At 50.2% G+C, this 22,992-nt stretch overlaps 2 protein-coding genes across 2 annotated transcripts in view; one reads left to right on the forward strand and one right to left on the reverse strand.

The window, feature by feature from the left end:
* Positions 1–2,688, reverse strand: part of GNA13 (G protein subunit alpha 13) — a 28,056-nt gene extending 25,368 nt beyond the window's left edge. Inside the window, exons 1-2 of the mRNA XM_065647931.1 lie at positions 2,373–2,688; positions 270–496 (exon numbers count right to left, since the gene is read on the reverse strand). Coding sequence (XP_065504003.1) covers positions 270–496; positions 2,373–2,655 — 510 coding nt within the window. The 5' untranslated portion in view covers positions 2,656–2,688. The remainder of the gene's footprint in view (positions 1–269; positions 497–2,372) is intronic.
* A 1,531-nt stretch (positions 2,689–4,219) lies between these two features.
* The window catches only part of RGS9 (regulator of G protein signaling 9), a 31,157-nt gene continuing 12,384 nt past the window's right edge, over positions 4,220–22,992 (forward strand). Inside the window, exons 1-10 of the mRNA XM_065647692.1 lie at positions 4,220–4,355; positions 10,473–10,569; positions 12,542–12,592; positions 12,764–12,870; positions 13,590–13,641; positions 14,656–14,714; positions 15,110–15,186; positions 16,732–16,813; positions 17,167–17,238; positions 22,724–22,753. Of these exons, the coding sequence (XP_065503764.1) occupies positions 4,293–4,355; positions 10,473–10,569; positions 12,542–12,592; positions 12,764–12,870; positions 13,590–13,641; positions 14,656–14,714; positions 15,110–15,186; positions 16,732–16,813; positions 17,167–17,238; positions 22,724–22,753 (690 nt within the window). The 5' untranslated portion in view covers positions 4,220–4,292. The remainder of the gene's footprint in view (positions 4,356–10,472; positions 10,570–12,541; positions 12,593–12,763; positions 12,871–13,589; positions 13,642–14,655; positions 14,715–15,109; positions 15,187–16,731; positions 16,814–17,166; positions 17,239–22,723; positions 22,754–22,992) is intronic.

The raw sequence follows: 22,992 nt of genomic DNA on the forward strand, positions 1-22,992 counted from the left end.
AACATAAAAGCCCTCTGTACCTCAGCTTTCTCACATATGAAATGAGGACAATTATGTCAGAAGTTCTTTATTATTCTTGTTCTTAAAAAAAAAAGGGGGGGGCGGGGAGGAGCTAAATGCATCTGTTTGCAATACCACAGTAACAGTTTACCATTCAAAAACGCTTCAGATCCATAAGGAGGTCGCTTGATCGGGGTTTTACAAGAAAGCAACACAAGAACAAGAATCAAATGCACTCAATTAAAACGACCAAGACACACAAATCTTACCAGCTGGAACTCTCTGCGCCTGTCGTACGCGTGCTGGATACCACTGTCTGCCCATAGAGCTCTTATGGCTGGGAGATACTGTAAAAAAACGGCTGTCTCCACCATGCCTTGCACCACCGTCACTGACCGCGTATCAAAAGCCATCATGGTATCTCCATTACTCTGGTTCGCAGGGTCTCCCCAGGGGATATGGAGTTTCTCTCTGGCATCCACGAGGACTCTCACACCTTTAACAACATGAAAGAGCACTGCAATTAGAGTTTCCCAGCATCTACTGTTTCGCTAGCCTATAAACCTGCAGAGGTTCAAACAACGCACCTACTCTGTACAGTCAAAGCTCAATAGGACTGTCCACCCAGGAGGAAATCATAACGTTTCTGAAAAATTGACTCAAGGCGCTCCATTTTCAGGTAGTATCAAATCTCAGATATTTGCCATCAGAAAAACATGGCCATGATCAGTATAATATAACAGTATAATAACAGTAATAATACCCACAGCACAAGTTCAACTCTTGAAAAAGTGCTACTTTTAATTACTAAATCCTCAATCTGTGCTACCAAGCAAACTCTTCTACAGATATTTATACTTCCCTCCAGTTCCCAGAGCCATTGTACAGGGGTTAAATTTACCTGGCACAAATACAAGACAAATGAAGTATGTTTAAAAGCTTATTTCAGAACACGTTAAACGAAGTCATGGCTTATTTTAAGGTTCCCAAGTCTCTGCATTCTTAGTAACTTGGTATCTAGTTATATCTAATGGTAGAGAGTTATCACTGCCTTTAGTGTTTTCAGAAATACAAAGACAGCATCTACTGAAGTCGCAGCACTTGCTAAAAAATGGGGTTTTACTGCTTAAGTGCAGAAGGAGTTGTATCACCTAAAAACATCCTCACACTTTTTGTTGTTGATGTTTTGTTAAATATTCTCTAGGAGAAACAGAGTATTTTAAACTTCTCTTATACAGGACTTTAAAGAAAACACTGCATTCATACTGATAAGAGAAACGCAGGGAAATGAATTCTAGTACTAAATTTACTGGTGAAAAAATAAAAATAAGAAAATTCCAGAAAGAATATGCAATCGTAAAGACACAGGGAGAGGTATAAGGAATTAAGATGTAGTAACAGATGACACACTTGTTCAATGCCAAAATATTTTTTCAAGCTTCATTCTCTTTCCATGGTTTTTCTATCTGTCAAAAGCAACAACTGCAGCCTCCAAAAGAGATCTGCAGTTCCTATGTACATACTTTCAGAGAGCAGGAAGTACCTTCCTTTATTAATAAACTATAACCTGGTCATCATCCATGCTCGTGACTTCTACTGCCTTGCTATTCATAGTTTTTCCAGGCTTGATTTGTAAATAGTTTTGAAGAATAATTCCCTTGAAGAACCACTGGACCTCAGCCCCCTTTCAAGAGCGTGGCTGAAGGTCTGACAACACCTTGCTGGTTTGAGACACTTTGTCCAACTATTACACAGTCCAAACCGAAAAATCTGACGAGCAGATTAGATAAGAGAGAGAAAATACGTAAGGATGACCAGTTAAGGATGACAGCAGCGAAATCAAGAGCCCGCTCCCACACCGTGCGCGGAGGTTTTGGCAACGCATCTATGAAAAGCAGCTCTGCAGGCGCGTTTCTGCCGACGGATGTGTCAGCCCGGTTTCCAACGCGATGGAAAACGTTTCTTTCTGAGGCGAAAGGCAGCGAGAGCTTCTCCTCGGGCACGGGACACGTCTCAGGTGCATCTTTCAGCACGGCCCGTCACCGCGATCGCGTTACCGGGAAATGGCCCAAGCTCGGGCCCTCCCGGGCCGCTGCTCCCCCGGCCCGGGCGCAGCCGCCCCCCGCCGGGCCCCGCCCCGGCCCGGCCGCGCTGACACCCGCAGCGGGGCTGCTCCCCGCGCCCCGGGAGGGAAGGAGGCTGAGGCGCCCGAAACGAAAGCGGGAGGAGGCAGCGCCCCCGCCGCCCTCCCCGGCCCCAGGGACCCCCCGCTCCCGCCCCGAGGCCGCCGCCCCCCCCGGCCCCGGCCGGGCCGAGCCCCCGCAGGCCGGGGCACCGCGGGGCGGGCCGGCCCCGCCGCCCCGCTCACCCACCCTTGATCACGTTGCTGTAGATGGTGGCTCGGAACTCCTCCCGGGCCGCCCGGTCCCAGTCCTGCCCGTGGATGATCCGCATCTGCTTGAGGAAGGTGGACTTGCCGCTCTCGCCCGCGCCCAGCAGCAGGATCTTGACGAGGCGCTTCACGTACGTCTTCTCGCGGTTGAGGCACTTGTCGATCTCCTTGGACTTGCGCTGCTGCTCGGCCTCGCCGCTGGTGAGCAGGCAGCCGGGGAAGCAGCCCGACAGCACGGAGCGGGACGGCAGGAAGTCCGCCATCTTAGCGAGCTCTGCCAGCGAGGGGAGCGGCCGCCCGGCCCGGCCCGCACCAGCCCGCTCTCTGCCCGCGCATGCGCGGCCCGCCCTGCGCCGCCGACCCGCCCGCCCCGAGCCACGTGACCCGCGCCCGCCCTTGGCGGGAGCCCCGCCCACCAGCGGCGCCTGACAGGAAATGGCGGGAGGAGGAGGCGGCGGAGGCAGCGGCCGCTTTTGGCCCCGTTACCGGCCGCCTTCGCAGCCGTAACCCTCGCCTGAGGGAAAATGAGGCCCAGGCTCAGCCGGTCCCAGCGGCGGCACCTCTGCCGCTGCGGGGAAGCTGACAGGCGAGCGGCCGGGGGAGGTCAGCCCTCGGTCGGAGGGGGCAGGATGAATCTTGCCAGCTAAGCAGTTTTTTGTTCTCGGTACTGAAATAAAACAGTTTCGTTGAAACGCTTTGAACAGTTTGGCGCGTAACTTCCTCATTGCTTTTTGAGAAGAGCTTTCCAGTAGTGCTGGGAGACGGCACCAGGCTGGACAAACACACCGGTTCCGCGCCTCGTGTGGGGTAGAAAGAGCAGTAAAAAGTGAGTGGAACTTTTAAAAGAGACAAAGACAGTGTTTTCAAGTGCTTAATAGTGACATTTTCTAAAAAACTAAATCACTTCATGTGAGAGGTAGAGCGCACACCATGTGGAAGCTCCTCATTTTGGCTGCTCGTGACCTACCAGGCAGGACAAAGGATTCTGCAGATATGGCTTTGACTCTTGCCTCGCTGCGAGACCTGAGATGAAGTCTCTCTGCGCCACAGTTTGCACTTTTTTGGAGGCGTAAACTGCTTTGAAAACTACCTGGAAGGAACCGTGTTCTGAAATTCATCCTCCGCTTGTCGCACTTGCAGTCCCGTCCTCGTTGCTTCGTTTACGTTGCCCCTTCCTTCCCCTCAGGGCTGTCCCCAGTTTCCGTAGGCAGGTGGTTCACTCACCACATGCTTTCTGCGTTGCGTGATTCAACTTCTGATGTGTGAAGAAGGGGCAACCACGTAGGAAATGTGATCTTTTTTTTAAAACTCAGGGGGGATTCCCTCTGCAGCGCTTTCTGCAAGGGAAACGGCTGAGAATTGTGAGCGGGTCTGTTGAGAACTATCAGTGTATTGGGGCTCCACAAGGGGAAGAGAGGGACAAAATTCCGCTCTCACAAGACTTTTCCCCAGCTGGGACACGCTCTGTGGGCTCGGCTTTGGACCGGGGGGGGGATTCGTGGGCTCTGCAGAACACGTGGGGTTCACCATTGCTCCGTGACGCATTGACCGCAAGTGTATTTTCACTACAGCACCACATACCCCTCGCATGGGGAACGAACACCCGTGCACATTTGCAGCTACAGAAATGACACTGCCTTTACCGCCTGCCACGCCCACCCAGGCCACGCCCCACTAAGCCACGCCCCCGCCACCACCCGTGCGGGCTCCTCCATAGGGCGCCGCCCCGCGCCTTCATGTAAATGAGCGTGGGACGGCGGGCGCTGATTGGTTACGACGCGCAGCGCTAGCGCCGCCCCCGGCAGGGAGAGGCGGCGGTGGCGGGCGGTCTCAGCCAGGTGCGCCGGCCGGGGCCGCCGCTCCGCCAGCCCGGTTCGCCCGTTCCGCCCGGCCCGGCACCATGACGGTCACACGGCTCGACCAGGGGCAGCGCCACCGCCCGCGGATGGCCTTCCTGAAAAAGGTGAGGGATGAGCAAGCGCCGCAGGCAGCCGCACCGCTCCGGGCATCAGCACCGGCGGGGCCGCGTCCGGGCGGGGTGATGCAGTGACCGGCGCTCCGGGCGGGGGGATCTGTGTCCATTGCATCCTGCCCGGCCTCGGCTTTCCAGGGGCCCTCTGAGTGTGTCCGAGGGGTGACAGCCCCACCTTCGGGGCTTTGGGGGCCAGGACCTGTTGCAGAGCCCTATGGACTGATTGGCAACGTGTGCTGAAGTCACGGAGGAAATAAAACTGTAATTTGGTTTATTTTTGTAGCATAGCCTCAGCTGAATTATTCTCCTGATACATTTCTTCCTCTCCCATTTTTTTTCCCCAAAGACCCTCAAAACTGTGAAATTTCCTAGGGGAAAAAAACATAATATGTGGCACCAGGCCACCCAGTTGAGCTTTGGGCCGCGGTCGGTCCAGTGCACGTGTTCCCAGCGCTTCCATTTCAGGGGGTATCTCATGGCCAGCCGCTCTCTGCCTCTTTCCACTTCTTCAGAAACGAGCGTATTTGTGGCCAGAAACAGAAGAGTGGGAAGACGTATGCCTGCGCTTTTGTGTGTGATACGTCATTTTGTGAAGCATTTGGTGTGTTTGTTTGTTTGTTTTTCTGTAGCATTCATTCAAAAGTGTAGCCAGTTTTAGTCTAAGTGGTATCCGCAGATTTTAAAAAGCAGGGTGTTAAGCTAGCTTTTCTCCCACCCACCTCTCCTGCTTGTGGCTTATCCTGTTGAGTGGAATTAGCTGAATTCCCAGTGACAAGTACAGCCAGCCAGTTGCTGTTCGAGTTGTAGTTGGCTCTCCTGCAACGCCCACGACCTGAGGAGGATTCCAGAGGCAAAAGGGGGAAATTTGGGGCTATTCAGTGCTACAGGATGAGTCTGGCAATACAAACGCTGTACTTTTTACACTAGAGGAAGTAAATAAGGTGGGTTTTTTTGGTGCTGTGTCTTTCAAGGTAAATCTGGCTGGGAACCCCTGCCAAAGGAAAATACTCTGGGCTGAATTCTGCACTGAGCAATACTGCTTGGAGTTGCATGCGGGGGTGCAGAGGAGAAGCTGTGTGCATTGAGAAAACAGCCTCCAGCAGCTGTGTATTTTTTTAGCAGTCTTTGCAAAGCGCTCAGTGTTCCTCAAGTGGGCAGATCCATTAAAACACAGCAAACCGCTGCTACAGAGCACGCGCCACTCGCGCTGTGAGCAGGGAGAGGGTTTTATTTCTAGTGTTTTGCGAGTCTAAGACCTGTCAGCAAGAGGAAAGGAAGCTTCCAGGTTCAGGCTTTGGGCTCTCATCTCTGCTTTACTTCCTCCTCTGTTTTTTCCGGACCTCAGGGAAGAAGTGGATGGATTCTCAGCTATTACATGGTCTGTGCGTGGACGGCCGTGTCCTCAGAGCGCTCCTGAAACACCTTCACTGGTTGCCTGTGCTGGGAGCTGGGGATGCTCGGCACAGGCTTAGATCTGTGAGGAGCTAAAATCCTAGAGAGAAGCTTTCTTAATTACTTAAGCCTGTGATTGAGCTTTGCCACCAGCTGGCACATAACACTGTCACCATGGGTTTGCTCCAGCTGCACGGGGGGATTCCTGCAGCGTTTGCAGCTGCGACATGTCACTGTGCGCTGGTTCTCCATGGGCAGCTTGTCACCGCGGCAGTCCTGCCATTGGACAGGGGAGGAAAAGGGTTTGCTGTGCCAGGGGTAGGCAGTGCCCTGTGCTTGCTCTATATGACTTGGGCTGGATGTAGAGCTCGGTCTTCATGGCCGAACCGTGGGGAATCACAGAATGTCCTGAGTTGGAAGGGACCCATAAGGATCATCGAGGCCAACTCCTGTCCCTGCATATGACAACTCCACAGGTCACACTGTGTGTCTGAGGACATTGTCCAGTCTCTTCTTGAACACTGTCAGGCTTGGGGCCGTGACACCTCCCTCGGGAGCCTGTTCCAGTGTCCAGCACCCTCTGGCTGAAGAACCTTTTCCGAATGTCCAACCTGACCCTCCCCCGGCACATCTTCCTGCCATTCCCTCGGGTTCTGTTGTTGGTCACTAAAGAGAAGAGTTCGGCGCCTGCCCTTCTTCATCCCCTTGTGAGGACGCTGTAGACCGCGATGAGTTCTCCTCTTAGTCTCCTCAGTGAATCAGAAAGCACCTTCTAAGGCCCTGCTAGTCCATGAAATATCGATGACTAATGCTCAGCTTCTTTTATGGTATTTTTTTCCCCTCCTAAATTGTCTCAATAGGAAGAATATTGGCACAAATGTCTGTCGGAACAGGGAGGAAGCCTCTGAAATTATTTTGGCTGGATGCACTTGGCCGGATGCTGGGAGAGCCCAAGCTCTCGGTGCCCGTGCCTGCCCCAGCAGCCGGGATCTGGCTCCGTTGGGCATGAGCTGCAAAGCGGGAGGCGGCGCCGGGCAGGGCTGTGCTCCCCGGGGCTGTGCGCGTGTCCTTGCTGTGCGACACGAGCTGCATCGTGACTCGTGTCTCATGGGTAGGGCTGGTGGATGCCACTCGCTTTTTTCCTCTGCCTCCTCCTTCCTCTGGTCCCTGACGGCTCCTCCCGAGGCAACGCTGCCTCCGGGGAGGGACCAGCCCAGGCTCTGCAGCGTGGCTGGGGGCTTCTGCAGCAGTTGGTTCTCTGGGCATAGACCCTCCAACAGCTGCTGCCCATCACCTGTCTGGGCATTTCTCAAGGTTTGTGAGCATCTGAATTGTGTTTTTGCTGGAAGGAGCTACCCATCAGGCTTCTCTCTGTTTAAGAGAGAAGTCCTGGGTATCACAGAATCACAGAATGTTAGAGATTGGAAGGGACCTCAAAAGATCATCTAGTCCAATCCCCCCTGGTATGCCTGAAGCTGAGCCTTAGGCCAAGCTCAGCCTCATCCCATCCTCCCTTTCCCTGTCCTGGGGGGAGATGCCGGTGCTACGCGTTTCTGCGGAGCTTCGCACCGAGCATGACGTGCTCCGAGCAGCCCTGGTGAGAGGCCAAGTGCTCGGCCAGGCAGGACAGGCCTTCGGTTTGGTGTTGTTGCCGTGTGGGTGTAAGTAGAAGGCTCGGCCGGAGCAATGACAGCACAGAGAGGGAAGAGGGAGCACCAGCCCTGCCCTCCCTGTGCGCAGGTTTACTTCTCTGGGTGTGGGATCTCTGTGCACTGGATGGGAACAGGCCTCCTCCTCTCACCTTTAATTAAGAAGAAGCAGGAAGTTTTAGGTGGTTAAGAAATGATTCTTTTTTTCTTTTTCTCTGATTTATGAATGTGCAAAGCAGGATTGCTGTAGACCTCAAAAACAATTGAATTAGCCCTCTGAGGCCAGAGTTGTGATGAAGGGCTGTGTTGCTACCTTGGAAATCAGAGCATGGAGGGATGATATTCGCAAACGGTACCAGGCAGGGAGCAGGGCAAGAACTGGGCAAATATGATGGAGAAAGCAGCAGATATTTAATGACAGCACCAGGAGCGGGCATTCATCTGTGAGCTGGAGCCTGCTGGGAAAATTTGTCTTTCTTCCATCTGAAGCAAAGATGCCTCTGTGTGGGTTGATGCTGAGAGAGACTGATCTCCTCTTGGAAGGGTTTTGCTGGTTTTGTGCCAGAGTCTCAGCACCTGGAGCCTGACACTTCTGTGGTGCAGGTGCCCAAAGGGTAAAGCTCAGAGAAACAAGGATTGGAAACGCACCCAGGTAACTCACCCTAGCAATCCATCAGTGGTCGTCTGTCCCCACTGCTCCCTCCTGTGGAAGAGCATCCATCCTCCTTCTCCAGAACCATGGGCACCCCAACAGTGACTGATCATTTGCGGAAAGGACCCTCACCCACCCCAGGGCTTTCCGCCTGCTCCTGAAGTGCAGCGATGTTTTTTCTTATCATTCGCAAGTTCAGGTTTCGCTTTGCCACCAGTGACCCTGGTGACTTCTTGCGATCAGCTGGGGGGTCAGACAGTTTTCCTGTTGTCTCCTCTGTGGTTTTCAGGGTGAGGTCACCTCGGTGCAGCAATTCCAGTTGATCTGAAGGGCCATCTCGATGGGGCTCGTGCCTCGTGGTGGCTCCATGAGCTCAGCCCAGAGCCCGGCTCCGTCAGCCGTCCCGCTGACATTTACCTCTGCGTGTATCTCCACCCGTCGACCAGTGTCAGGAAGTGGCTTCTGGCTCGACAAAATTCAAACCAGACAGAGCTTCTCCGGCTGAAAGCATGATAAAATGTGCTAGAGCCCTCAGCAAAGGAAAGCAAATGTTCCCACTGTGTTTTAAGCAGCCCTCCCGCCAGCGGGCTGGTGCTGATAGCAGCTCCTGATGGCCAGCAGCCCATGGTCAGCAGAGTGTTCCTTCGGGAGCAGAGGAGGAGATGGGCTGAGTTTTGATCAGCAAAGTGCGTGGTTTGCAGCCAGAGCAGCAGGCATCTCCCAACAGCAGCTCCCTGGCTCATCTCACTTGTTTCTTTTTAATACGTGTTATTTCTCCCGTGACAAGAGGGAGCCTGGTGGGGTATGAACACGACGGGAGTCTGGAGCTCTTTGCTGGTTGAAGAAAGGGAACGCGCTGTGCTGGGAGGCTCTGGGGGTTTCTGAGCCAATTCCTCACTCTCCGCTGGTAAAGACTCATCTCTTGAGCTCCCTGGGGAGGGAATGGCTGCCCCGTGCTGGGGCTGTACCGGGAACAAGTGCTGTGTTTACCCCCAGTATCTCTGTGCAGTCAAGTGGTGTCTGCAGAGAAGAAATACAGTTACAGAGAGAATAAGTGCGTTTGCTTAGAGGGAACTGAATCTGAGCTTCCTAAATTAGTGCCCTGCCTGCCGGACCATCCTGCCCTGCCTCATCTCACACAGCTGCCTTGGACTTGCTGAGGTTGAAATCGGGGATGCAGTTAAAAGGTCTAAAAAAGTCTTCATATTCCATCACTTTGGGTCTGGTTTTGCTATTTAAAGTTATTTTATAGAAGTATTTGTACAAATATTTGTGTTAAATTCTACCAGGCTTCTCTGTTTTAGTATTAATTTGACACTCGCTTTAAAAACGGTTGAAAATCCATTTTTTTTCCCTGTCAAGCTCAGAGCGCGTCCCGTCACTACAGCTTAAATCCTCACTGAACTTGGCAAGACTTGAGACCAAAGTCACTGTGGTGCCTATGAAGACAATACCCTTCATTATGCGTGTCATCAAGTCATGCTTGTTAAATCCTCTAATCCTAGTTAAAAAGCTCCAGCCTCACCCAAAATGAATGTGTGGAGAGACCAATTTGGTCCTGTTGGACTGGTTTTGATTTAATATCTCTGGAAGCAGAAGACGAACAGAAGAGCATCTTCCACAGAGGGGGTGCAGCATGCACAGGAATGGCCGGAGAGTCCCTTGTGCACCTCCTGGGCCCCGTTTCTGTGTTTTTTATCCTCCTTTCCTGCATGTAAATCCTGCTCCCCGCTGTCATGGGTCCTTGGGCAGCTTTTCAAAGCCTCGGCTGGGGTGGGGGCTGTGCTTTCTCAAAGGACGCGCTGTTCTCATCTCCCTGGGGTCTGAGCTTCTTGCTCAGCCCTGGTCGAAGCAGTGTGCTTGTCCTGCTGCTTTTCGGAAGTCCTGTCTGCTTACTATCTGCAGATCCGAAAGAAGAACCTTTGCTGCTTGGTCTCCAGCCAAAACATTGCTTATTTTCTTGGTGCGTGGTGCAATATCTACAAGCCTGTGCACAGCTGGGGTATTTGTGCCATAGAAGCGCAGATTCTATTCCCTCCCATTTTCCTTCTTACTACCCCAGCAATATGAACCCGGAGAAGAACATTTATGGGTAGCAGAGGTGTTTGGTTTTTTTAAATTTTATTTTTAGCTCAGCTCTCAGGGAGTGGTCGCAACCTGTCTCTCATCTGCTGACCCTGGCTGTGCCTGTGCCTTTTGTAGGAGGGAGTGACAGTGTCAGTCAGTGAGAGCTGACACGGTCTGGCAGTGACATCTCTAATGACAAGGGGAGGTTTGGAGAGGACTGAGGCTGTTGCATTTGTTCCCATGGCCCACCAGTGCACACCTCTCTGGGGTGCTGCCCAGAGCTGCGCTGGCCCTGGGGCTCCCCCTGTCCCCTCCTGTGACACATCCCGTCCCCACCGTGTTTTGCAGATCGAAGCGCTTATGATGGAGATGCAGAATCCAGACACAGGCGTCAAGACGCAGACGCAGCGCGTGATGATCACGAACATCCCACACGCTGTGGCAGGTAAGATCTTTGTCAAGGGAAGGGGCCAAGAAAGCTCATCAAAGGAAAGCCCCATGTGGACCCTGTGGCCACTCCAGGGAGCCCGTGTTCCAAAAAATATTCACACATACTGTACCCAAGTTTCCCCCCACTTGCTTTGGTCTTTCTGCAGCACTTTGAAATTCAGAGCACAAACTCTCACTGAAACCAGCAAGCTTGTTCCAGGCAACTTGGGTGACAACTTAACCGAATAGGTTAATTTTTCCCCACTGTATCTGCAAAGCCCAGTACGCCCTTTGTGTTGTTTGCCCTATTTTTTTTTTCAAGTGAGGAAGAAGAAGCCCTGAGATGAAGTTGCTTGCCCATGGGATCCATCAGGAAAAGGGTAAGGAGAACTTGGACGACATCTGAAGCTTGTTCTCAGCAGCACTGTCCGTGCGTCACATCACAAACCTTATCCTGGTTTACATCACTATTATGCAGCTGAATTTGGTGGCGTATGTTGCATCTGCAAAGGAGCTGCCCTTGCCCCCCCCGCTGTAAGTGAACGGCTAAGGCAGTGCTGCAGAAAAGATTCCCCTGTCCTGAAGATGATGTGCCACCAGGATTAAGTGCAGGGGGAACAAGTACTTCTCTCCATCTCTGACCAAAATAAAATACCACTTCCTAAAAGTCCACGACTAGGTGATGTGGAGGGAGGATGCCCATTGATGCTCAACCTCTTTGCGTGCTGTCTGCTTTATTCTGGTTCCTTAACCAGAATTGCTACAAGTTCCCTCTTGCATAAATCATAAATTCTGCTCCTGATGGACAAGTGAGTTCCAGCCTCCTTGTGTGGCGGTCATCACTCTCTAAACTATGGTATTTTTAGTGCTGCACAAATTACATTTATACTGATTGGCTTCTGGGTGTTGCAAAAGACTGATTGTTGTTTAGTGAGGGATTGGTGAAGATACCAGAGCAGTGGACACAGATCCACTGGAGAGAGCTGGCTCTTCATGTGCAAGAAGCTAACTGGTTAAATTCGGTGTCGGGAAAATGGCTCGCAACAGAAAAGGCAAATAAACCTCCACGTTAAATGTGCACCTTTGGGGGAAAATGCTTACAGAGAGAGCTGTCTAGAAATGAGTGATGAGATAATCCTTTAATTTCATCTATTTCAGGAAGCAGGCGGTAGGATAAGAGCTCTGAGCCACTATTAGAAAGTTAAGTCATCACTGCAATGTCAAGAAAGGTCAACACCTCAATCTGCAATCCTGGGGGACGTTTGGAGGGAAAGACCAAAAACTGATCAGGGAATGAGTGTATTTGGAAGGAGATTTGTGAAATTTGCCCCCAGAGCATAAAACTAAAGCTGCTGGAGGTTTGTGCTGCCTGTGGGTATGACTGGCCCACACCCCACAAGAAGAACTGGGAGAGATGAAGACTTTGTGAATGCAGAAACCTTGTTTGGTTTGTCCTTTGACTCCTAGAAAGTCGTGTCTCTTAAACAACTCAAGAGGACCCATCACTGGTCTCTTACAAAAACCGAGGCAGGTCTGTGCTCGGTGAATCTGGAGATACTTTGCAGCGAACCTTTCAAGACAAGACTGTGTGAAACAAGAGGCACTTCACCTTCCCTGGGGGTCGAGGCTGTTGCGTTTTGCTTAAATCCTTTCTAAGCCAGTGATGGTTTAAGTGTTGCTCAGGCCACGTGTGTGTGCGCACACTCGTGCTGTGCCATCCTGAGCTCAGCGCCGGCCTTGGGCTCCCTTTTGCTTGGTCAGGAGAAAGCCTGAGGAGCAGCATGGCCAGCGAGAGACCCGCGGTGTGTTTTATCTCTGCTTTTCTTGTGTGGTGCATTTGAAATCACGTTTGCAGGAAGGGGTCTGAGTGCTTGGTGGGCTCCAGAGCACAGTGAGCGGGGAGGACTGGAGGGGTCTTGTTTTGGCCCGTGCGTGGATTTTTGGCACACTCGGAATTTCAAGCACCTGATGGTTTTTTTGCTTTACAGGTAATGACATATTGCAGTGGATTCTCCAGCGCTTGCAGATCACTCAGGAAGGTGGGTAGAAATGTAAAAATGGACACTTTTTTCAGCTTCAAGTTGTAGAACTTTAAGGTCTCTGTAGACAAAACCACTTAGATTACTTTTCCTCTCCTGTGTAGCAGCTCACTTTTAAATTCCAGTGCAGTATTCCTGTGCAATCAAAACATCCGCTTTCTCAATTTTCAGAGGCACTCCACCTGGGAGACCTGTTTGTCAAATACGGATACATCTACCCTCTCCAGGAGCCAAAGAACCTCACCCTTAAGACAGACAGCAGCCTGTACAGGTTTCAAGTGAGTTGCACCTTGTCTAAAGCCATGGAGAGGGAGTTCAGCACTTGTTTGAAAAGCAGGCAGCTGGGGCAGGTGTGCAGCCCTGCTGGTTGTTCAGCATGCAGGAGGAAGGAGAAGAGGATCCAGAGAGAAGCCTCAGGCCAGTTCCCCCAGTTCTGTGTCACATCATTACAATTCACAAGGAAACTGTGATACTTCCTTCAACTAAATTAGCATACTTGTTCAACTTCAAAATAGCTGTGCTGTCTTCCAAACCTGCGTTCCCTTCCCAGTCTTAAAGCAGCAAATGGAGTCTGGTTGAAAATAGAATGATCTGGGGAGACTGAATAATGAATACAGAAAAAAGCACAGTAATAACAGGATGTTATCAAGATTCACGGCTGGACTGTTTCTACTGCAACGGGAAATTAGGGTACCCACATTGGTACTTTGAATGAGGACTCCGGTTCCTCCGTGGTGCCAAATGAGGCTCCGGCATCTCGGTGTGAATGCGCAGGCAGCAGCGAGGTTTGCCATGTCAGCCGAGTGCAGAACAGGGTGGGTTTGCTGGCAGCCTGCTGAGCCGGGTTCTGCTGCTGTATCTGTCCCATGTCACCCTGCGAGCTGCCGCACAGCTGTGGAGCTCTGAGCATGGCCGAGATTCCCTCTCCCTCTGCTGTGCTGAGGGAGTATGAGCTCAGGGCTGCTGCGCACTCACAAAAGACTTGTTTTCTCTGCAGACCCCCTATTTCTGGCCCGTGCAGGCCTGGCCTGCTGATGACACGGACTATGGTAAGTTATAACATTGTACGTGTTTGGGAGGCACAGTGCAAGCCCCTGTGTTTGTGCATGCAGTCCTGCACCATGTTTGCTGCTCATCTTATTGTGCTGTGTGTCCCCATGCAATGACCAGCCCTTGCATTTTCTTTCATGCTGTTTTGTGAATAATTCTCAGTAATGTCGAACTGAGGGAATGCTCTGGGTGTGACACAAGGTGGACTTGATGAGAGAAAGTGCTTAAGCTTCTCTTACATTCCACTAAGATCCATCAGACTGGAACACATCTGAAATACTCTGCTGGGTAGGGAAGACTTTAAACACAAGGTTAGGTTTCCCTGAGTAGTTAAGTGTATTTCTGGATCTGAGCCCAAGACTGTCTTGCCGTAGATTTGGATATAGTTCTTTCTTTATAAAATGCACAGCAGCTCATTGATGGCTCTTTCCCTATCAATCTTTTGTTGTCTTTATAATGCTTTTTCTGATACGGCGGGTCATGAAAGTTGGGCTGATCAGCTTGGTTTGCACCTGGGGGCTGCGCAGTTCACAGACCGATTTGCTTATACCAAGATGCTCTTGCTGGCTTTTGTCTACGTTATGCTGTGTATCTTCTGGGGAAATAAAAAAGCCCATTTTAGATTGGAATATTTTTAGCAGAACTTGGAACAAAACATTGGCCTGTATTTGGAAAACTCAGAGGTCAAACTCTGAAGAACCTCAACATCTTAAAGAGTTGGTCCAGTGGTCTTTGACCTGTGAGACCCATTCGAATTCCCGCAGGAGAAGTGACTGTGGGCAGAATCACCCACGGCCCTTTCTGCGGGGCTGCTCCCAGCCCGGCTCCTGAGGCGTCAGCAACAAACTGGAAGCACCAAGTTCATTTTATTTCAGTGAGCTTGGAGCTCATGCCCTGGAATATATTGTAACAGACAAAGATGATTAGTGCTTGTCACGTGGGGAAATTTTCAATTATTCTTGGATTTGTTGGTCTGAGTATAAGTGACTGCTTATTTGCTTTGCCCTCCACAGCAATTTACCTAGCGAAGAAGAACATTAAGAGGAAAGGGATTTTAGAAGAGTATGAAAAGGTAATGAATGTTGTACTTTTTCCATTGCAAGCTCCTCGTTTACTGTAGCTTTAACCCTCTGTTGCTAATGAATGGAGCGTGGCAAAATAATCACCTCTTACATTGCATGAGGTGTTACTCCAGCACTGTCAAAAGCCAAAAATTTGGAAGTGAAAAAGTGGCCAGTACAGGAAAACACTCTGAAGTTAATGATAATTTTAGCTGGGGTGATTGCTCTCCTTGCAGTGGTATTTTTTGAACTGTTGCAATTCAGGTAATTATGTTCAGAACAATCCAGATTTCTTGGCTTGGTTGCCAGCCTGGCTCAGTTGAGCTCTGGAGAGTCAAGAAAACCCTATCATGGGAGCGCCTTGTCCAGAATTTTCACACTAACTGCTTTTTTATTTTTATTCCAGGAATATTACAACATGCTCAATCAAAAAATAAACTACAAGTGGGACTTCGTTATTATGCAGGCCAAAGAGCAGTACAAGTGAGTTGACTTGCGTTCCCTTATTTGCATCGCTGTGGGGGGTTTGAGGAGGCAGAGCTTCACCGTCTTGGTACACAGTTAAATTACAGCTTAAAAACATAAACTGCAGCTTTAAAATAACTTGCAAGCGCCCCTCAAGATTGTGAGACAAACCTGCCTTTCCTATCAGATGGGTGTTTCTCCATTTAGCAAGGAAACTTTGCTCACTTCACACCGTGCCTGAAGGATTTCGGCTGTTTTCAGATGACTGGACTGATGCTGCAGCATGCCAGCCCGCATTAGAAATGACTTCTTTTAGCTCAGGGTTGTCCGTGACCATTAGGGGATCAAGTCGCTGGACTTAGGAGCTGTTTGGGTCTGGTTCTGCTTGCAAATGTCTCACAGCTGAACCGAATGGCCTGAATCAAGAAGCAGTAAATGCTCCCAGCAGGGGCTTCTGGAGAAAACTCTGACATGCACACTTAGGCACCCAGCCATAACAATTTAATTTTAAGAGCTGAATCCTTCAAATTCCCAGGAAAATTAGTGAACATGAGATGAGATTACTCCTTCGGAGGTGGGATGTTTCCTACTTCTGTGCATTCCTTTCACCTTTTTTACCTCCCAGCACTGCAGGCGCTGCCTCTGCTGTTCAGCAGCGTTTCTGTTTTTGCTGGGCTGGTAGCCAAGTCATCAGAATACAGCTCATCAGATAACTGTCTCATTAAACACGAGACTGTTGTTCTTGTAAATTGAGGTCAGACTTGGGCTAAGAGATGCCAAGCACAGTTTTAGAGTTAGATACCAAGACTGTGTCTGAACTAGTAGATTAAACACGTCCGAGGCTGTTTGATGGTGGTGCTGGGGCAGACTGGTGCAGAACAGCCCGCATCCACCCTGTTAACTACAGCAGGGTGGCCACATGCAAACAGCCTTTTGGGAATGCTCTCTTGCCCATGCTAAGTCCCAAATTGTGCCCAGGACTTGTCTGGGAAAGAATTACTTGGTCCAAGCCCAAACCATGCTGGCGCTTCTTCTGTTTAAAAGTAGAGGTGATTTAGGTTTTAGTGCCTGAGAACACTGCTTGGCCCCATTGCCAAATAATTCCTGTGAGAAACATCCCACTTTACTGTGAGATGGGGACGAGATGTGTCTGGGGTGTATCTCTGCATGGCAGTCCTCAGATACTGCCCGGGGACATTGGGGACGGATAAACACGAGGCAGCAGGAATGACCGCAAGTACTGGGTTGTTGGCGTAAAACTCTACCCAAGGGCTGTCTGTCTAATCAAAAGAGGATGTGTCTGCTCCCAGCGGAGCTCAGGAAGACGATGATTTCTCAAAAGCTACAGTCATGTGCGGCCACGTGAACAGCATGATCTGCAGTGCAGAATTAGCCGGGGTAAGGTGTGGTCAGGAGGCTGCAATGGAGCATCTAGTGGTCAGGCTGGGACCCACGGGGCAGGGGAGGCTGGGGCGTGTGCCCTCTTTCTCCTGCCACTGCTTTTGGGAGAGCAAAGTTCATTAATTCCCTTGGTAGGGTTAAATCCTGTTCTTGGCTTTGCAGGGCAGGGAAGGAGCGGAAGAAGGCGGACAGGTACGCCCTGGACTGCCAGGAGAGAGCCTACTGGCTGGTGAACCGGACTCCTGTAAGTAGTGGATGTTGGCGTGTGGCTTTAGTGTCTCGGTGATGGCTTCCCTGCAGCCACCTGGGACAAAGCCCACATGGTGAGGGCACGGCCATGGGCTGTGCACCCTCTTGCTGCTCCTTGAGGAACGGGTCAGCCCTGGGTCCACACATTTCTCCTTGGTGGCTCTCAAAGGTGCAAGGGATTGGGGTCCAGCAGCAGCACCTGTGCTCAGATTTGGGGGGCAGAGCCCCCCCGGGGCGCTGCTGGCACTGGAGCCCTTTGGGGCTTGAGGGTCTCTTTATGTGTTTGTGTGAGCCACAACTTTAACACAGATGAGTTACAAAGCTCTTGATGTTTCTTGTTCATAACAGCCCGGCATGCTAGACGTCCTAGAGTATGGGTTAGACCGTGTAACGGATCCCAATGAAAATAAGGTAAACCAGGTGAGACAGGTTGTGTTTTGTTTTGTTTTTCCCACACCTACTGGATTTGTTCAGGAGGGCCCAGACAGCGTCCCTGGGATTGCTCAGCTCTGACAGCCAAGCAGGCCAGAAGTTGAAACCGTCTCATTGTACAGGGGAGTGAGGCTCTCAAAATAGGCTTTGGCAGCATCTTTTGGCTTGAAAATACTTTGTCAGCTTTCTTGCCACAGCAGTTAGTGTGAGTGTTTAGCTACAAGACATGTTTTCTCTGCTGGCGAAGCTGAATTATGGAATCCTCTACCTCCAGATGCTTGTTGCTGCCTCTTTGTTAGTGCTGAATATGGCATTGGGGGGGTGTAAAGGATCAGAGGAAAGATCCACGTTTAAAATGACGAAATACCTCTGAAAGGGTAATGTGTGGCAAGAAGATGGAGACGTTGGTGTCATGGATTGGAGACACAAAATGTTGCCTAAGAATGCATGTTGTATAGCTAGACCATAAAGAAACAAAATTAATGAGCTGAGACCTTGGAGGCTGGAACTGGGTGGGACTGGTTCAGAGTCCCCAGTCAGACAAACGCAGTCAGGGGGTGAGGATGATCCTGAGGGTCTCTTCCAGCTGAAATGATTCTATGAGCTGGAGCTGCTCTTCTCTTGCTCCTTCAGTCCTTCTAAGCGATCCTGCATTTGTGCACTTAATGGTGTTAGTTTGGGAGCGAAGTCAAAGTGTCTCTCAGCAATTAAATGCAAATGTTACTGCGATCCCACTCACTATGTTCCCACAACTTCTCATTTTTGTAGCAGCCTTTGAATATTTCAACAGCCAGAGGCAGGATAATTGCTTTGGCCAACTGCGTTCTGTTGCTATAGAGACTGAAAATGAGCAAAATGTAGGGTTGGAGTGTATTTAAATTTTCTTGCTGTAAGTAGTAGCTGCCGAAAGCGCCTTTTTTTTTTTTTTTAAGAGAGAAGAAGTGGTGGAAAGGGAGAGGGATGGAAAAGAGGAGTAAGCCAACTTCTCGCCCACAGTTTTACAGCTGACATGAAAGGGGGTTTTAGGTTTGCAAACAGACTGAAAGCCCGTAGCCGTGTGCCAGCTGCCTGGTAGCACAGAGGAAGCGAGCTCAGGGATCTCGGTTCGGCTCAGGGATCTCTGTTCAGTTCCCACCCTGGACTCAAGAAAGATGTTTGATTCCTCCTGTCAGCAAGGACCCCCAGGAGGGTGTGACCCAAAGGACACCAGCTTTGAGGTGACTTTGCTGCCTTTCTTGTTGAAGCTGCAATCTGAGTTGTGCCTCCTCTCTGGAGGCCGAGCTGAAGAGATCAGGTTCTTCTTGCTCCTTTTTTTGCTTTTGGTAGATAGAGTGGCAATACACAGGACAGCCAAAAGCTCACATAGAGCCACCTTTGGACTAGCAGCTTTTTTATTATTATTATTTCTGCAGGGTGCTCTCACAAGCACCTGTGGCTCAACGGCCTGTGATGAGCAGACAGGATGACCCAAGCTCTGCCAGTAAATGCTGGGCTGGACTGTGCTGCTTTGGCCACATCTCAGCCCTGCTGCAGGCAGCGCAGTTTTATTGATGTTTTCTGCATGCCCAGCCCTTGGCTCCAACATGGGTGAAACGATAAGAGCAGAAAATGAGTGCATGAATCCAGCGCCCATTTATTCGATTTCTGTCTCTGTTCCCACTTGATATAGCTTCACTTTGTTGGCCAATTAGTTTTCTTTTATCTTGACAGCTAAGACAGAAAATATTCTTGGTGATAATTAATTTCTGACATCAGGATGACTTCTTTGAAGCTGCTATTGGTGTGAACATCTCTCTTTCACTTGCCTCAGACCCTTTGGTAGGCTGCTCCCTCCCTAATTGATAGAGTCCTCTGGGATAAACAGGTGCTCAGCCAAACATCGCACTCCTTTGAAAGGGACTTTCGTTACTGACCCATGAGCATCCCTTGTGGTTATAATGAGTTAGGAGTTGTAGTTGGGCAGGAGGAGTAAGGCAGACATAACCATCCATTGAACAGCTAATTAAGGGATGCTTTAGCCTTTTGTTACCCAGATCTCAGGCTCATGATCCAGCTGCTTAGAGAGTTACCAGGCAACTGCCAGAGCCTGCTGCCTCCCTGCAGGGACACGCTCGGCTTTTGCCTCCTTCTGTAACCAGAGGGTCTTTCTGAAAGGTGCTTTAGCTTGGCCAAAAATCACTGCGCTGGATTCAGGGACTACTGAATGAAATGCCCCAGCTTATTGTATGCAGCAAATCTGCCACAGATTATTTTAGTCATTGCTGGTCTTTAATTTCATAAGTCTTTGTCAGTCTGGCTGCCAGATAAATGCAGAACTTCTGCTGCGTCCATCCTAACTTGTGATATAACAGGATCAGCAGCAGATAAGATATAGGGGAAAACTGGCAATTTGAGCGAAACTGGGCATGTGGGCTGTTATGGGTGTGACTTCCAGCTGTTGTGCTGGAAGCAGCAGCGCCGTGGCGATGCATGTTGAGATGATCTTATGCTCGTGCTCACAGGATCCCCATGGTCATCCTGGCCCAGCTGCATGCACGGACAGAGCACCGTGGCGTTCAGGGCAGTGTGTGGGTGTGATTTGCAGTGCCCTAGTCCAAAATGAGCTCACAGTAGCCTGTGCTTGTTCTTCACTCCAGGCTCCATCTGGGCCCACACACAAAAGCTGTTGCCCAGCTGTTTATGACCTCTGTAAACACCGAATGGTGGCCGGACGGGCAAAAATATAATGATCATGATCTCCACAATGCGGTCAGGTAGATGCACACTGGGAGCAGAGGAGGTCCATGCCAACGGGTACCTGGAAATTAGCGGGTGTCCCAGCTCTTGCGGGAGCTCATGGCATCAGGTCCAGCTGCAGGGCTGTGCAGCAGGTCCTGGCTGGTTCCCAGCACAGGGAGCGCTCAGCTGGTGACACTGGGATGTGACGCGGCCGTGCTGGGTGTCCAAGTGCGTCTCAGGGAGGAGGGCGTTGAACAGCACTCGACTGAGACAGACCAAAGCCTTTCACTAATTGCCATTTTGATTTGAAGCCTGCAGGGCCGGGGAGCTTATCCGCAGTAATTGCGATAAGTCACTCGTTAAGGGCATTGCAAAATTAATCTCATTATAAGAAATGACTCTTTTGTTCCAAATATGATTTCCTTCCAAATGAGGTAGGGTGGGTGGTACAGGGCACTTTGGGATTGCTGCTGTCGGGGACGGGGAGGGTGGTAGGGACACCTGGCAGTGCTCAACAGGCCACGAGTGTTCAGGGTCCCTTGGACCAGCAGCCAGGCTGGAAATGTGATGGGAGCGCTGCGGGAGAAAGGGAGTTGAAATGCTGTGCAGCTCTGGAGTGAAACAGCTGAGATCCTTCCCAGTCACTGTGGATTTCAGAACTCAGGCTGTGGCACGAGGGGATCCTTGGTGTAGTATGCACTTTAAAAAAAGAAAAAAAATCTTGTTTGCAGACTTGGCATTAGCTTTGATTTTTACTCACCCACATATAATTTTTCTGTTGTGATGGCATTTTAATTCATGCCTTTCCTGCTCTATGTAACATTTAATTTACTGTGTTCTTTTTCTCTTCCCCACAGCTGTTTGTCTCTTGTGTGTGTAATGTGCTGCCTGCCTTTAAGGCCCCTGTAGAAGATAACCCAACTTCACCACCACCTGAGCTGCCTTCAAGCCATGATGCCGACATCCCCCCCACGGCACCGGGCCTGTCCCCAGCACCTGCTTGGCAAAACAGAGGAAAAAATGAGGGGCCTTTTATAACCATCTAATGATTTTAATGTGTTCCTTTTCCTAAAGTGAATGTGCTACCCACGCTGACGTTCCATCAAACGGAACAGTTGAGCTGGCACTTGTAAATCTGATGGGGCCTGGGTTGTATCTTGGGTTCCCCGAGGAGACAGTGAACTGCTATTGTGCAGGAAATAACTGGCCTGAAACAGAAACAAAGCTCTCTAAAGAGGACACTTCTAGGACAGTAAACGCAGTGAATTTCTCTGCGTAACCAGGTGGTGGTGGTTTTTTTTTTCCTTCCATTTCTACAGTGTATCTGAAATGATGATGCTGTAGAAATGGGGGGAAGAAATAGTGTTGGCATGGAAGCTGGGCTGGCATCAGGGGTGCAGCTAAGAGCAGAGAAGGGTAGAAGCTGTTCCTTGCTCCGTGTGTCCTCCATCATTTATAAGACAGATGTCCCAGGAGCTTTTGGATCAGCAAGAGAGGCTGTACAGCCTTATGACCGATGATCCTCCGGTCCAAGAGCTTTTTCTCCCCGTTGGTGTGTCAGCCCTTGCCCCCTCACATGCAGTTCCTTGCGTGTGGCCAGCGGAGCATCGCTCCTGCTGCAGCTGCTGTTTGCGTTCCTGTTTGTCCCTGCGGAGCTGATGCGTGCTGGAGTCATTCAGAGCTGGTCATGGTATTTCCAGCAGAAAAAGCTTCCTTGCAATGCCACGGTGAGGGTTTCTGTTAGTACTACACTAGGTTTGTGTTAGGATCAGATGGGCTGGCTTCATGGCAGTGCAGTACAGGTTGGTTGATCTGCTGCATATCTGGCTCCAGCTGCTGAAATGGTGAGTGTGCCCCCTCCAAAACCAGCCAAGTTTCAGTAAATATGTGTATTTTTCTGCCATAGAGAGAATGGTTTCTCCCCCCTGAGCAGGACTAGTGATGACAGCTAAAATGCAGAAGGTGCAGGTTCTCTGGTGAGACGATGGGAGAAGGAGGATGATGCTTCATCCCTCAGGCTCACAAACTGCCCTTCCCCAGGGCACTCTGCAGACCCATGGGTTGGTTTGACAGAATAATTCTGGGATGCAGATCTTGTTGACTAAAACGGGAGATGAGGAACTGAAACACTGCGTAAGCTTTTAAAGGCTAGCTGGGAGCATCCCTGCCGTAACCCATCTTTCCTTCTCCCTCCTCAAGTTTATTTCACACAAAGTAACTGTGCTTCAAAGGAAGCTGCATGAATAAACACCCTGCAGTTAATTGCTTGCCTTCAATTGCTTGCTCATTTGTGGCTGACATGTAACATAGTCTGAGTTATTCAAATCACAACGTAAGCATCCTTTGCATAGCAGATACTACTTCTGAGGCTTTTAATTGTGGTGTTTATATTTTGCAATGTGTTGGTTCCTGTCTGCTTTAGCTAATATTGAATGATCTAATCTGTGTCTCGTAAACGAATCTATTTTAGCACCATTAGAATAACCCCTTAATTGAAGGCATACAGGCAGCCTGTGATAGAAGAAGCAACGCTAAACAGTAAATACAGCTAATGGAACGATTTACGGTGTGTGGATGCTCTTAGCTTTGATGACACCCTGATTAGCTGAGCTGCTGTGTTTGATTTTAATTGTAATGAGAATTAATTGGAGAGCGCTGCACAACGGCAGCCCTGCAACGGTGTTTTCATGTCTTGAAAAAGACAAGTGAAAGCACCCACCCCAATTTAATGGATTTTGTTTCTTTATTTTTGCAGAAAAAAACTATAGACGTTTATAGGAGAGAGGTAAGTGGTCCTTCCCTCACTTCTAGGGGTTCATCCTGTGTGTGTTGAAATGATTCTATGATTCTATTGTGTACATCAGTGTTGCACGGGGGCTCAAATCCCCCTTTGCAGGGGATGAGCAGTTTCGAAAATGCCCGGGTTTGGCTGGCGGAGTCTCTGCCCCATGGAGTTTTTGGTGGATGTGCTTTCAGGACATCTCCTGCCTCTGCACGTTGCTTTGCTGGCAGCCAGCAGCTCTC

The sequence above is a fragment of the Caloenas nicobarica genome, chromosome 18, assembly GCF_036013445.1.
Source record: "Caloenas nicobarica isolate bCalNic1 chromosome 18, bCalNic1.hap1, whole genome shotgun sequence".
In the NCBI taxonomy this organism is placed as follows: domain Eukaryota; kingdom Metazoa; phylum Chordata; class Aves; order Columbiformes; family Columbidae; genus Caloenas; species Caloenas nicobarica.